General features: G+C 39.4%; 1 protein-coding gene across 2 annotated transcripts in view; it reads left to right on the forward strand.

Annotated features, from left to right (window-relative positions):
* LOC100533340 (synaptotagmin, p65) overlaps window positions 1-14,132 on the forward strand; it is a gene marked incomplete in the record, with an annotated part of 23,608 nt that extends 9,476 nt beyond the window's left edge. The window contains 6 exon segments of one of the 2 annotated variants that reach the window (NM_001204636.1): window positions 57-80; window positions 5,346-5,513; window positions 5,861-6,034; window positions 6,392-6,509; window positions 8,758-8,891; window positions 13,901-14,132. In NM_001204636.1, coding sequence (NP_001191565.1) covers window positions 57-80; window positions 5,346-5,513; window positions 5,861-6,034; window positions 6,392-6,509; window positions 8,758-8,891; window positions 13,901-14,086 — 804 coding nt within the window. 2 annotated transcript variants of the gene reach the window in all.
* Between the last annotated feature and the right edge of the window lie 454 nt (window positions 14,133-14,586).

A 14,586-nucleotide genomic window follows, 5' to 3' on the forward strand; every position in this document is an offset into this window, starting at 1 on the left:
AGAAGAAGAAGAAGAAGAAGAAGAAGAAGAAGAAGAAGAAGAAGAAGAAGAAGAAGAAGAAGAAGAAGAAGAAGGGGAAGAGCAACCACATCAACAGCAACAACAATAACGACGACGACAGCAACAGCAGCAGAAGTAGCAACAACAGCAACAATTACAACAGCATGTACAACCAAAAAAAAGGCGAGAAAGGAGACGTTTATACACAGAAGCAAAAAGTACTGCTTCGGGTTGAGAGGTTGTTGAGCCTGGGTGAGACGACTGAAGCACCGGCCCATAAGAAGACGAAATGTGGCAGGAGATTGAAATGGTGCTATTTGTGGGTGGTAGAAGAGAGCAGTATTAGTAGTGGGGGAATGTTGATACGACGATGACGCAGAGGTAGTAGAGAATTTGAGAAGGCGAGTAAGAATGAGAGAGTATAATATGTGTGTGAGAGAGAGAATGTAAGGGAGGGAGGGAGAGAGAGGGGGGGGGAGTGTGTGGGAGAAGGGACAGAGGGAGGGAGGGAGGGAGAGAGAGAAAGGGGATGGTGAAAGAGAGAAAATGGAGGGGGTAGATTGAGAGAGTGAGGAAGGGGGTAAATATGAGAAAGCGAGTATGAAAGATAGTGGGGGGAAAGAAAGGGTAATGGAGAGAGAGAGAGAGAGAGAGAGAGAGAGACAGACAGACAGACAGACAGACAGACAGACAGACAGACAGACAGACAGACAGACAGACCGATAGACAGACAGACCGATAGACAGACTAAGAGATTACATAGACTTCGTTTAGATCTCATCCTATCGCTTAGACACAACTATATATCACATCCGTCACATCGAAGTACTTTCCAGACTAATCAATATTTAATTTATTAACAACATTCCCACAGCCTAGGTCTATGGGGTAACAGTTTCTCGCCCTTTCCCTCCTCGTGCGTTGTTGGACACGTTACGTTGAACGTTCGATAAATATTTCATCTCTTCGTTATTGTTTAATCTCTTTCTTCCTGCCTTATATAACCTATAGTTGCAATAGCTAAAAGTGGACCTAAAATAGTGGCTTTTACTGCCCGTGCTAAATGCCAGGGCACGACTTTCTTATCACATTATGTTTAGCTACTTTGGTTTCCAGAAAGGGGAAGCACGCCGACTTTATATGAAAGCTATCAGACAGACGCACTATCTTCAACCCAGACGGGCAACTTAACCGATGGAGAGAACACTTTGATCAACTATTGAACAGACCACCTCCAGAAAACCAACCAGAAATTCTTCCAGCCAGAAATGACCTCCCAATAGTCACGGAACCACCTTCAAGAGAGGAAACTGCAGCCGCTATAAAAACACTGAAGTCCCACAAGGCAGCTGGTCCCGACCATATACCACCAGAAGCCCGTAAGGCAGAGAAAGATAGGTTTGTGGAAATTCTCTATGCTCTGTTTGAAAAGATTTGGCAAAAGGAGGAAATACCATCAGACTGGAAGGAAGGCCACCTAATCAAGCTGCCAAAGAAAGGAGATCTCAGCAATTGTAACAACTACAGAGGCATTACACTCCTGTCCATACCTGGGAAAGTCTTCAACAGGATACTCCTGGAGAGAATCAAGCTGGCAACAGACGAGAAGCTTCGAGGAAACCAGGCAGGATTTCACAAAAACCGATCATGTGTGGACCAGATCGCTACTCTGCGTATCATTGTTGAGCAATCGCTTGAATGGAACTTTCCACTCGTGGTCAACTTCATTGACTATGAAAAGGCGTTTGACAGCGTGAACAGGGAAACCCTGTGGAAACTCAAGCAGCATTTTGGAATACCTGAGAAAATAGTCAAGCTTATGAAGGCCACCTATGATGGAACAAACTGCCAAGTCTTCCACGAAGGACAACTCTCAGAACCATTCCAGGTACAGACAGGAGTGCGACAAGGATGCTTGCTCTCACCTTTCCTCTTCATACTGGCAATTGACTGGGTCATGAAAGAAGCCACCAGAGGCAAACGTAATGGAATACAATGGATCCCTTGGCAGCAGCTGGACGACTTAGACTTCGCCGATGACCTTGCGCTGCTCTCTCACACACATGCTCAGATGCAAGAAAAGACCAAGGAACTCAACAAGCTATCAAGGAGTGTTGGCCTACGTATACATCCAGGCAAGTCAAAAGTAGTGAAGCTAGGAAAAGTTTCAAGCCCTGCTGTGACAGTGGAAGACACTCCCCTGGAAAAAGTGGACTCCTTTACCTACCTTGGAAGTGTCATCGATGGTAAAGGTGGAACCGAGGCAGACGTTAAAGCAAGAACCGCCAAGGCAAGGTCAGCCTTCAAGCAATTATCAAAAGTCTGGAAAGCAAGCAACATCTCGCTGCGCACCAAGATTCGACTCTTTAACTACAACGTCAAGTCTGTGCTCCTCTACCGCCGCGAAACTTGGAAGTCAACAAAAGACAGTACTGAATAAAGTCCAGACTTTCATCTACAGATGTATGAGGAGTATCCTAAGAATTAAGTGGCAGGATGGAATAAGAAATGAAGAGCTGTGGGAAAGGACAGGACAAAAGGATATAGAAGTAGAAATAGGACTAAGAAAGTGGCGATGGATGGGACACACCTTAAGAAAGCCCAGCGGAAACATCACAAGACAGTCACTGCAGTGGAACCCACAAGGAGCACGAGGCAGGGGTAGGCCACGGGAAACATGGAGGAGATGCGTGGAAAGGGACATGAGAGAAATGAAGCTCACTTGGAACGAGCTTGGAAGGATGGCTCAGGACAGAGATAAATGGAAGGAGCTTGTATGTGGCCTATACCCTGCCAGGGGTGAAAGGCATTGATGATGATGATGATGATGATGAGGATGATGATGATGATGATGATGATGATGATGATGATGATGATGATGATGATGATCAGACAGACGCAAGATAGGCAGAAACAACAGATGGAAGAAAATAAGTAGCTCAAACCAGTTGCACCCTCCAACCAGCCCCGTTTCCCGACTGAATTGTAATAATTATTATGGTCTCGACCTAATAAGACAACTACAATCTATTCCACGTAGACGGATACGTTATCCCTTTTCTTCGGTCGCCTGCCCTGAAGTTGCAGTAATGTTTTTGCCCAAGATTATTTTCATTCTTCGCGAGCTTTGAAAACTCTCACGTGCAACAACCAACCATATACAGTTGTTTGAGCTGAAAGGGGCGGGACTACTTCGTCCTATCGATCGATTCACATCGATTTTCTCCCCACCTTGTGGTTTAGTGTGTCAACACGCGCTGACTGTCGGGAGGAGGAGAGAGGAGGAGGGGGAGGGAGGTGGAGGAAGGGGAGAGGAGGATGAGGGGCAGGCGGGAAAAAGAGAGGGCGAAATAATGATGGAGATGGAGAAAATAAAGTTACTGGAGAAAGTGGGCTAAGACTGGATTGTGTAGACAGATGGCTCTTGAAACTACAGTCGGAGAAAAGAGAAATTTGATGCAAGTTGAACCTTTTTTTTCTGCTGCTATGTCTGTCTGTTTTTCTGTTCTCTAGTTGAACAGTTTGATACCGATAGATAGGTATATAGATTCGCTAAGGGACGCGCAAAAACACACACATTCACACCCGCGCGCGCACACACCCACGTACACTCTTGTGGGAGCCCGCAAAAACACACACATACACACCCGCCCGCCCGCGCACACGCACGTACACTCTTGTGGGAGCGCACAAAAACACAAAGACAAACAAACAAAATTATAGACACGACACAAATACACACACACACACACACACACACACACACACACACACACACACACACACACGAAAACACACAAACCCCGGACAGAGAGATCCAAGGAAAGACAAACCAAACAAGGAAGCATTCTAAGAGGCCGAAAAACAAAGATTTAGGCGGACAGGGCGAGAGTCGGGCAGGCAGTAGGGGATACACGGACAACGAACCTGAGGATCGATCTGTGGCTGTTGATGTTGTTGTATGAGATCGATGGATTAAGGCCTCAAGTTGAGGCACTCACCACTTATCTCAGAGGATTGATTGCCTCCTCCTGCATGCTTCCTTTTTCTATGATATAGGCCTACACGTATATATCTCTGTCCCCCCCCCCCTCTCTCTCTCTCTCTCTCTCTCTCTCTCTCCTGCTCCCTCCCCCCTCTTCATCTTTCTCCCTATCTCTCATCTATCCATCTCTCCTTCTCTCTCTCTGATATCCGATAGCTCAGGCTCTGACGTCATCACTCATATTAGCCTCATTAACGGTCTTCGTGTGTTTTAGATCTCTAAATGGGTTGTTTTGGGTCTATTTTTGAAGTGAGCTTGGAGTGGGGAAGTGAAAACACGATTGTTTACGTCGAGAATTTAATAAAATTCTACACTGCTGTAGGCTCACATGCTCTCCAGGGTTGTTATTTTTTTCATTGTTTTCAGAAAATAGCATACATTTGATAAGTTTTGGAAGGAGAGCGGGAGAGGGAGAAATCTATCTATCTATCTATAATGTATAGCGAGAGAGAGAGAGAGAGAGAGAGAGAGAGAGAGAGAGAGAGAGAGAGAGAGAGAGAGAGAGAGAGACGTGAAGGGGCTCGAGGAAACGAGGAGACAGACAGAATCGTGACAAGGACCCTAGAACTTTCTATTGACCCATCCGTTTGCCGTATTCAAAACTGTTGTGTTTGTCAGCGTTCATTTGGGCAAGTCAAGAATTACGTCTGTAAGTCTACTTTTAGACGAAGGAGACGCAAACAAGGAAAGCTTATTTGGTGGAGTGAATCACGAACGGCATCATTAGTAACGTTGTGAGCCGCCATGTTGACGTCAAGATTGTCGAAGGAATTATGTGAAATGGAGAGATGAGGGGACTTGGACGAAGGGCTGTAACTACGCTTATTGAGAGGCTGAAAGCTAACAGAGGTTGTTGGTATTGTTTTGTCAGCCTCTTTTGACGATGTCTCCATACAAAACTGAAACATTCGGCACCAGGAACAGAATAGTATTGTTGAAAGGAGAATTATGTCGCAGACGAAAAGACCCGCCTCAGATTATTTTCTGCCGCAATCATATAGAAAGAATATCGCCAGCGGTATTTGCTTACGTCTACCTACGTTGTTATTTTCTTCTATTTATGGATCTTAATGATTTTTGCCTAAACTGTCTCTTTAGTCTGCTCACACTTTAAAGAGGGGTGGCTTTGGGGGGTGAAGGGGAGCTTTGCTAAAGTCACCTTTAGAAAAGGAATGAATGGCCTGAATTTCAATCTTTGCCAGCAACGTATGTTGATGGAATTTTTTTTACGGAATAACACCATACTCTTGACTACTTTAGATTAATTTTTGCATTAATGTTATCCCCTTTCTCTCCCCAGTTGTCTGTGAACGTGATCCAGGCAGCAGACTTGCCAGGCATGGACATGTCAGGGACCAGCGACCCGTACGTCAAGGTCTACCTACTGCCGGACAAGAAGAAAAAGTATGAGACGAAAGTGCACAGGAAAACTCTCAACCCGGTCTTCAATGAGAGCTTCACATTCAAAGTACGTCTGTCTGATGTGATAATATTATTATGTAGAGCAAACTGGTACACTCTAAGAAAGTCTGATGTAATATTATAGTATTTAAAGCAAACCAGTACACTCTCAAAATAATGCTATGTTTCTACTCTTTTTGTTTGAATAGAGAATGGTTTCTCTGTCAAGAAAATTGTTAATCTTTTTTAAAATAAAGAACAATTTTTTTAAAAGGTAGGCCCTATTGTTGTAAAATTTGAATTATGTGCATACACGAGACTCCATTTTTTAAAAAAATGTTTGCCTAGCTGCCCAAGGCTATGAAGCTTACCTTGATTGTAACCTCGGATGTATTTCCCCTTGAACATTCACAGGTTCCCTACGCTGAGGTTGGATCCAAGATTCTGACGTTTGCTGTGTATGACTTTGACCGCTTCTCCAAACACGACCAGATTGGCCAGGTACAAGTTCCCCTCAACTCCATCGACCTCGGCCGCGTTGTGGAAGACTGGAAGGATCTGCAGTCTCCAGACACAGAGTCTGAGAAGGTAGAGAACTTAAGAACCAATGGCCTGTCCAGCTATAAAAACTGAGATAGAAATAGCAGTTAGCTATGAAGACTGCGAACACACTTTATGTTTTGTTGACATAACAATGTTAAACACTCTTATTGGAGGCATATTTTTAGATGTTTCAAATTCATCCTTTGAAAATTATTGTTCCATTGAATTTGTTTTTGAAATATTAAAATTACCATTTCTATTTAATAGGAGTTATTTTATACATGTATATCATGTGTTTGCGTGATTGTGTGTGTGTGTACGTGTGTGTGTGCATGTATGTGTGTGTATGTATGTAGGAATACATTTTTTTTTTTTTAACTTGTGGGTTTTTTACGTTTTTAGGAGAACAAGTTGGGAGACATCTGTTTCTCCCTCCGCTATGTGCCCACTGCCGGCAAACTCACTGTGGTCATCCTGGAGGCAAAGAACCTGAAGAAGATGGATGTGGGTGGCCTGTCAGGTATGATCAACAGCTTAACATTTGCGGAATATTTGAATAGTTAAAATACAATAGAAGGCTAATTAGTTTTCAAAATAGCTTCCAGTGATTTTTAAAGCAAGGGTTGAGTTGTTGTTGTTTTTTTGGGGTGATGGGGACGCACAATGTTGTAGCTTGTCACATGCATAGAGTTGTCAATGAAATATTTTGTCATAACCCATTCCAAAGTCAAGAATTTTCAATCATACTTGGGGAAAACAAGAGAGTAAAGGACATTCTACAGTATAATATATCAGACTATCTAAGCTGAGAATCAAACCTACAACTCTTTGTCTGTTTTACGGAGACGACCTAAAAATGTGCTTTGTCCTCGCTGGCATGACAGTTGCCATACAATAGGAACTCATAATTATATGAAGGAACTGCACATGACTATTGTGTTTTGAACTTAAAGAGGATGAGATAAAAGTAAAGGATTTTGATTTTACTTTGAGTTGTACTTAGGTGCCAAGACACAGTGATTGTTGTGAATGGCTTCTTGAAAAATTGAGGAAATGGAGGGGAAAATAATGCAGGAGAACAGGGGAACAAGGGAAGGAAACCCAAGATCAGGGACCACTCTTGTCATAGACTTCTCAGAATGTTGTAAGTTGGAAAGAAACAAAGAGAGAGAGTTAAGGGTGTGAGTTCCGGGGGGAAGGGGGGGGGGGGGTGATCTTTGTATAGACAGGCCTTCAAATTAAGTAATTCCATTCTCTGATTAAATTGGGAGTCTTTTTTTCCACAGGTATACTAACAGAGATGATTTAGAAAACTGGAAACACCTTCCGTTTTATATAGATACTGACGACAAATAGAGATTGCCTGTGTCTTGTGATATCAATGGTCATGAGCTATCATTAAAAACTGATAACCTAAAGAAAACTACTTTTCTTCTGCTTTCATCAGGCTTAGAAAAGAAAATATCTGCACAGATTTGATGTTAGAGCTTTTAAAAATGTTCTGACTTATACTAATTTGAAAGGTTAAAGGGTTTAATGAAGTGAAAGATGTCAGAAATGTGGCGGAAACTTGTGGATCGACACCATATTGCATTTGCATCTAAGTTCTTCATAATCATGACTTCTTTTTTCTTTTTTTTCAGGTAATATTTGTTTGTTCTTTGTTGGCATCTCTTCATTACATCTTCCACATCCTTTTGTAATATAGTAAGAAATATCAGTAAAATAAACTCCATGAACTTACTTTGTAATCGTTTTCGTTTTAGAGCTGGCGATGATCGGGGGGGGGGGGGGGGGGGGGGGGGGGGTGTCTCTTTTTTTAATATAAACTGAGAATATGAAATTTAGAATGCCATAACTCTGTATGTCTACTACTAGTGACCAAGTGGCTGTTTCAAAGGCTGTTGCTTTGGAGCAGTTAGTTATGAAGTAGACTGAACTGTGGGAACATCGGGCTTTAATCCGAGTTGGATAGAATGTTCTTTCCCTGTTCAGCTTGGCATGCTAACAGTAACAGGGGAAGCAAATGCTCCAACATTTTCATGAACTGCATTATGAAGTAGGGCTAGGGGCTTTATCTCAAACGAAGATAAATAAGTTTTGTACCAGTAGGTATCCAATGCAGTATCTATTGTAAGCTTTACGGCTGATTATAATGTTCTACTGCTGTAATAGCCTCTTTAGTGATTTGAGACAGTTATGTGGAAATGAGTAATTATTTAGTACTTGTTTGACAACTTCATGATGCTTGAAAATTTTGCTCTAAATAAAAAATTATCATAAACAAACTGTGTACCATAATACTTGAAACTTCACACAAACTATACAGGATGTTTTGTTTTGGTTTTCATTTATACTTCTTGTTGATGCTTTGTCCTACTGTTGTGAGATTGTGTTTGTAGCTGCAAGAATGTGGTGATCTCCACGCATGAAGATCTTCCTTCCAGAACGCAGCATGATGGAACAGATGTTACAGATTTGGCCTGACAAGTTCTATCAATGTGAACTTCATTGTGTAATGTTATCATTGTTCTTCGTCTCCACGCCCCAGTTTCCACTCACATCTTCAACTCCCCAGTCTCTATGTTTGGCATTTTCATTCTGATCTTTTCCTTTACTCTCATGTCATGCCATGAGGTACACATACTCCTGAAGTCCCTAATGAGGAGTGTTTTGTTTGTTTTCGACAGTTCTCTTGCCATGTTACTGTCAGTGAACTATTGATGTACCGTTTGCTCATCTCTGCACATTGTGACTAAACTTTGCAGATCCGTATGTGAAAATCGCACTCCTGCAGGGTACTAAACGTCTGAAGAAGAAGAAAACAACCATTAAGAAAAACACCCTCAATCCCTATTTCAACGAGTCATTTGGCTTTGAGGTTCCCTTTGAGCAGATCCAGGTGATATGATCAATTCAGGGAGGGAATTTTTTTCCACTCTGGTTTGGCACCGCATTTTCATTTGTGGAACTTTTACCTTTTTACTCCTGCATTTTTCCTTATTCTTTGAAGATTGTCCATGGCTTTTGGTATTGGAGTGGTTTTAGTCACCATTTCTTTTTTTTCCAATTTTTTGTGCCTTTGAATATTTTCTTACCTTCTTGTCATGTTCTTTTTTCCCTCTTTGTTATGCCCTCAGACTGGCTCAGCCCATGCTCTGTCCGCAAATTGAAGTTTTTTTCGTTGGTTCTTCCTAGTAAATGTTCAGTCATTGTTTTAAAACTTAATCCCTATATTTGCTCCAATCCTATTCACATTTTTGCGGCCTTACCATGTAAGATAGTTTCTAAAATGAGAGCATAATCCCTATACAAAAACGATTTATCTTCTAAAAACTTGGGATACTTTTTACTGACGTACAAATTATATTTTTCAAACAAGGTTACCAAAGGTTACCAACGATGTATTGCTTCATTTAAGAAAGGGATAATAAGAGAAAATACAAAAACTACTGATGACTATATGTTATCAAGGAAGAAAATGCTAAATACCTCTCTCTGCTTTTTTTAAGGAAGGAGAGATGTATTTCCCAAACAATTCTGTGTTAGAAGGCTTAAATTCTATGTCATTCAATCCGTCAACTTTTTGTACCTATTGTATCATTACAGCTGCTCTAATTGTCTTAAAAGTAGGCACTGAAACACTTTGTGTGGTACTGAGCAATTATATGTTGAGTGAACAGAATCTGTTACGACCATCACTCTTGCCATACTTTTGATGAAATCATGAGAGCAGATAATTAACTGAACATTGCATCGTTCATTGTAGTTATTGTTGTAGATAATCTTTTTAAAGAAGATGAAGGATAAGTTCTTAACATCTTTTCAAGCATGTTAAGTCAATTTTATTCTCTGCATCCTTTAGAAAAACTGTAATTATTTTAATTTATTCTTCTACTTTGTGTATTAGGTATTTATATTTCTAAATTTTTCAAGAAGCAATGCCCCATGAGGCATAAAGCTCACAACGCATGCTTCTGTTAAGTTTTTTGCTCCAGCTTCCTCACCACACAATTGAACTTGATCTTACAGCTAGACTTGTGTCTCTTTGCATCAAGTTCTCCACTGCTCTATACTGCCTCCGTGCATTGACTTCCGTTGCCTTGAGCATTAAATTAAAAACTAATTTCTGTACTGTCATTGGATTTTATTGGGTTGTTTTTCCCCCTTTCTACTTTCTACACAAACACCAATAAAGCTGCTTCTCTCCGCAGTATGCGTTATATTATACTTTCACAGCGCACTGACTTATGCTACGTTTTGATATTTGTTTTCTCTTTTTGCCCACTTCTCCTGGTGATGTGTTTTGTTTAAGTTTGTGTGCTTGTGGGGTTGTTTTGGCAATATCTGTGTTTTCTTTGTTCTTACTTCACTCATTGGCTCCAGAATGACTGACAAACTTCTTCATTTCAGCACTTGAGAGACATCACCATCACTGACAAGATTCGGCTTCTCCATATACTCAAATCTCATTTCCATATTTTTGTTTTTGCCTCATTTGGGGGACATTTTGTTTGTTATATCACCGGTCAGTTGTGTTTTCCTTTTTTTTAAAAAAGGTTTTTGTTCATTTTGCAAAGTTTATTTCTCCACTGGTTTGGTTATTTTGACCTTTCATGCCTTTTGTTTTCTTTTTTTGTCCTCCCATTCTGAGCAGATCCCTATGTAAAAATCTCCCTGATGCTCAATGGAAAACGAGTGAAAAAGAAGAAGACCACTATCAAGAAATGTACCCTGAACCCCTACTATAATGAATCTTTTACATTTGAAGTTCCATTCGAACAAATTCAGGTACTGTCTCTAGCAATGTTGGGCTATATATTTGTATATACTTACGAAGAATATCTGGTTGTTGTAGCCAGAGCAGGTGACGTGTAGCTCTACAGTTGTTCTTTTGACGTACCAACTGTACTATATATTATATATATATATATCTATATACTTACATATACATATATATCATAGAACTGCCTTTGATATTTTGTGTATTTTGTTTGCACTGTATGCATAGAGGCCAGTACCTTTTGGTTGATAACAAAGTGTATTCACATCACAAAAGTTCTGTAAGTGTGGAAAACACTTGCACACTCCTGTATTCCCATTTTTGTTATCACCACTCTGTTGTGTGTACTGTATACATGATATATATATATTTTTTTTTTAAAAATATATATATATATTTTTATATATATATATTAAGAGAGACAGGAGAATATATTCTGATGTTGGATTAAATCATAGTTCACCAGATTACAGATGGCCGAGGTTTTAGATATGTTGGAATGCATGTAAATCATAGCTCACTGGAACACAGGCGATAAAGGATTCAGCCTACACCCTTAGTTGTCGACATACATATGCTCTACTTTAATTAAGTACTAATAAATGTGTAGTGGACAAAAAAGCAATACCTCCCCCGCCAGCTGTAATTTCAAGCATTAACTTTTACTTTGCATATTTCTTTTTTCACAAAATGTCAAAGGCATATTCTTTTGTAGTCCCCTGCTAATCTCCCAAGACTGAAGATATTAACATAACTTCTCCGCTAACTCGGACCTCAATTTCGTGAAGACAGACGTTTCAAGCTTTCCATACTTCCTTGCACTTGTGCTCAAGCTGTGTACATACACAAATGTACCTATTTGCCTCATCAAGAAGGCAGGCAAATATTCATAACATTTGTGTTACAGAATTCTTTCATTAAATATTTCAGACTTGTTTTAAGTTAAGAGGGCTCCATCACACTCTGATGTGGCCTGGGAGTTGATATTTTTGGACGGTTGAGTTGGATTTCTTTTGTCTTTCAATTCACAAAAACATAGGCACATATAATAATATGTCTCTAGAATGAAGGATACTAACTTAACAGGAACCTACAGTTTTTATAACATGACCAGACGTGTATAAAATTGATAACAGGGCAGAAGTTGATGATAGGTTTAGAATCTGGACTTGGTTTCAGTAGAAAAAGAGGAAGAGGTGACCATCATGCTCATTTCTTGTTCATCCATTTGGTTTCTGTCCTTTTCCTTTGTCCCAGTCATGTCTTAAAAAGTGTTGCTTATCATGTCTTGAATTTTTTACTTTAAAAAGAATATAAGTTTAAAAATATAAAAAAACAAAAATTACAAGTATGATCAACACATTATCAAGTTTATCATGCAGGAAAATTATTTCTGTTGATCATTCACAAAAGTGCACGTAAGACTTATTCGTAAATGTGGGCATGCTTTCCCTCTAAAATGTTATCATTTGTAAATTTGACAGAGAAGCTTTTGGTTTCTAACCACTATGAATAATGCTGCACAGCTTTCCATTACAGAACTGATGCTTCTCATCATGTATGATTTTACTTGTTCTTGTCTAAACTTTTTCTCTTTCTTTTTCTTCTTGACTCTTTCAATGGTTGGGTTTTTTCATTACATGATGAATAGAACCAAATGATTTCTTTTCCCTTTGTAAATTAACTCTGTATAAAAGACATCCTATGCTTGGCTTTTTGCTTTCCTCAGACACTGTTTTATCAGTGGCTTAACTTGCATGGCGCGCGTTATTCTAAATGCTTTGAAAGTATTACTATTTAGCATGTTTCCATATCCAACCGTTTTTAAACCTCTTTTTGCTTGCACCTTATTTTCGTTGTGAATTCTTTTATTTCACTCTTTCTTTAAGTATAATATCGGTGAGCATGTTTCAACCTCAAGTACAATATATGTCATTTTTAAAAATCTCAAATGATTTAAATTGACCACATGTTATTATACCTTGTACAAAGTATATATACATATCATTATCTGTATAGATCAAAGGGAGCATTGCTTTTTCTCTCTTTTTGGAGGAGAAATATCAGAATGCATGGCTGCATATTTTTTGTAGGGCATTCGCGTAGAGACAAGATCATTTTTAATCAATGAGCTCATGACAGACTTTTCTGTCAGTTTGAAAAATAAAAGTAAAAAGCTTGGTCAGTTCACTATGATTCATGTGTTCAGCATAAATGCTTGTGTATGCATTTCTTGGTGACAGAATCTTTGTTTTGCTAACTTGCCATCCATTGCCAATCAAAGAATCTTCACAGCATGTAGTGGTAAGGGAGAGACACAGTTAAGTAGAATCTGACTAGATAAGAACCATGTACATGTGCTACAGCAGAAGACTAGGCTGTCAGCTCAGACGATCCTTATTCAGATAACAACATTTGCAATACATGTGAAAGCACGTAACTCTTTTGTAAACGTATGTAGCAGTTTGGAAAAAAGCTCTCGACAATGGTAGCTGCTCCTCGTTGCATGCATTCATGTCTGTGATATTGTTATAATTTATACTTAAAACTCTGAGGCTACTGAATCTTACAGCCTTGATGCAAAAGAAGCAGTAATGGAGCTGGTATTCGCTTGATTTTCAAAAAGTACATGTTTTTGTAGCATGGTACTGTGAACTGATGACATTAATCACAGCACCTTTTTGAATTGGTGAAATCTTTATTGAACTGATACAAAAGCAGTGGGATGAATGATAATGAGCAGCCACCCACAAGAACAATGGTAGAAAGATTATTCTGTCCCATTCTTTATTTCGATGAAGCATTTTGAATGATGACCACTCAAATTTATTAAGCTGTTTCAGCTGTACTTACTCTATAAACAAATTTAAATTTCATTAGAGTTAAGAATTGGTTTTTTAACTCACAAAATTGACAGCTTTGTTGCTGCCTTTGGCGAAACATATCTCTTTAGTTGCTCATAAATTCTCCATACTTAAATGACTGAAATAAAATGTGAAACATCTCACAAGAAAGTGGAAACTTTGAATCTTCTGTTATTAACTTATGATCTAATTACTACAAAAGCTGTTGTTATTCTTCTCCAGAATTTTCCATAAACTTTTTTTCCTTCCCATTTGCATACACAGAAAGTCACGCTGATCATCACAGTGGTGGACTACGACCGTATCGGAACCTCCGAGCCCATCGGCCGCTGTGTCCTGGGCTGTAACTCATCGGGCACTGAGCTGCGTCATTGGAGTGACATGCTGGCCAACCCACGTCGACCAATTGCCCAATGGCATACCTTGCAGGAGGTGCCAGAGAAGAACTAAAACCAAGACAAGAAGAAAAAAAAAACTTCCGTCGCTGGTAATCGAAAGTACAAACTTTGTAGTCTCTTTTTTAAAAAAAGACATTGTTTTCAACGTCCAGAGCAGAAAACTGTTAGTTATTACAATATTAGTCTTTCCAGTTGAAAGATGACGCAAAGAAAACATCTCGATTTAAATTTGAGTTGAAATGATGCAGAACAACTCTCCAATTTCCAAGAATGCTTTTCTTTTTTTCATTTCCACTCCTAGATAACTTGAGCCACCACCATCTTGACTAACACTAACATTGATTAATATTTTCTCTCATATATTTTCTTCATTCATCAAGGCTGAGACCAATGGTTTTTACTGGCAAAAGAGAAAAACAAGGTTTTTAAAAAAATATATATATTGTGTTATCAAAGCCAGACTTACACTGCGCCTTTTGGACTTAATTACACAGCTACTTACTTCTGGAACATACGTGAAATATTTCTACATTATCACCTATTTCACAGCTA

Source organism: Aplysia californica, unplaced genomic scaffold (genome assembly GCF_000002075.1).
Source record: "Aplysia californica isolate F4 #8 unplaced genomic scaffold, AplCal3.0 scaffold00019, whole genome shotgun sequence".
In the NCBI taxonomy this organism is placed as follows: domain Eukaryota; kingdom Metazoa; phylum Mollusca; class Gastropoda; order Aplysiida; family Aplysiidae; genus Aplysia; species Aplysia californica.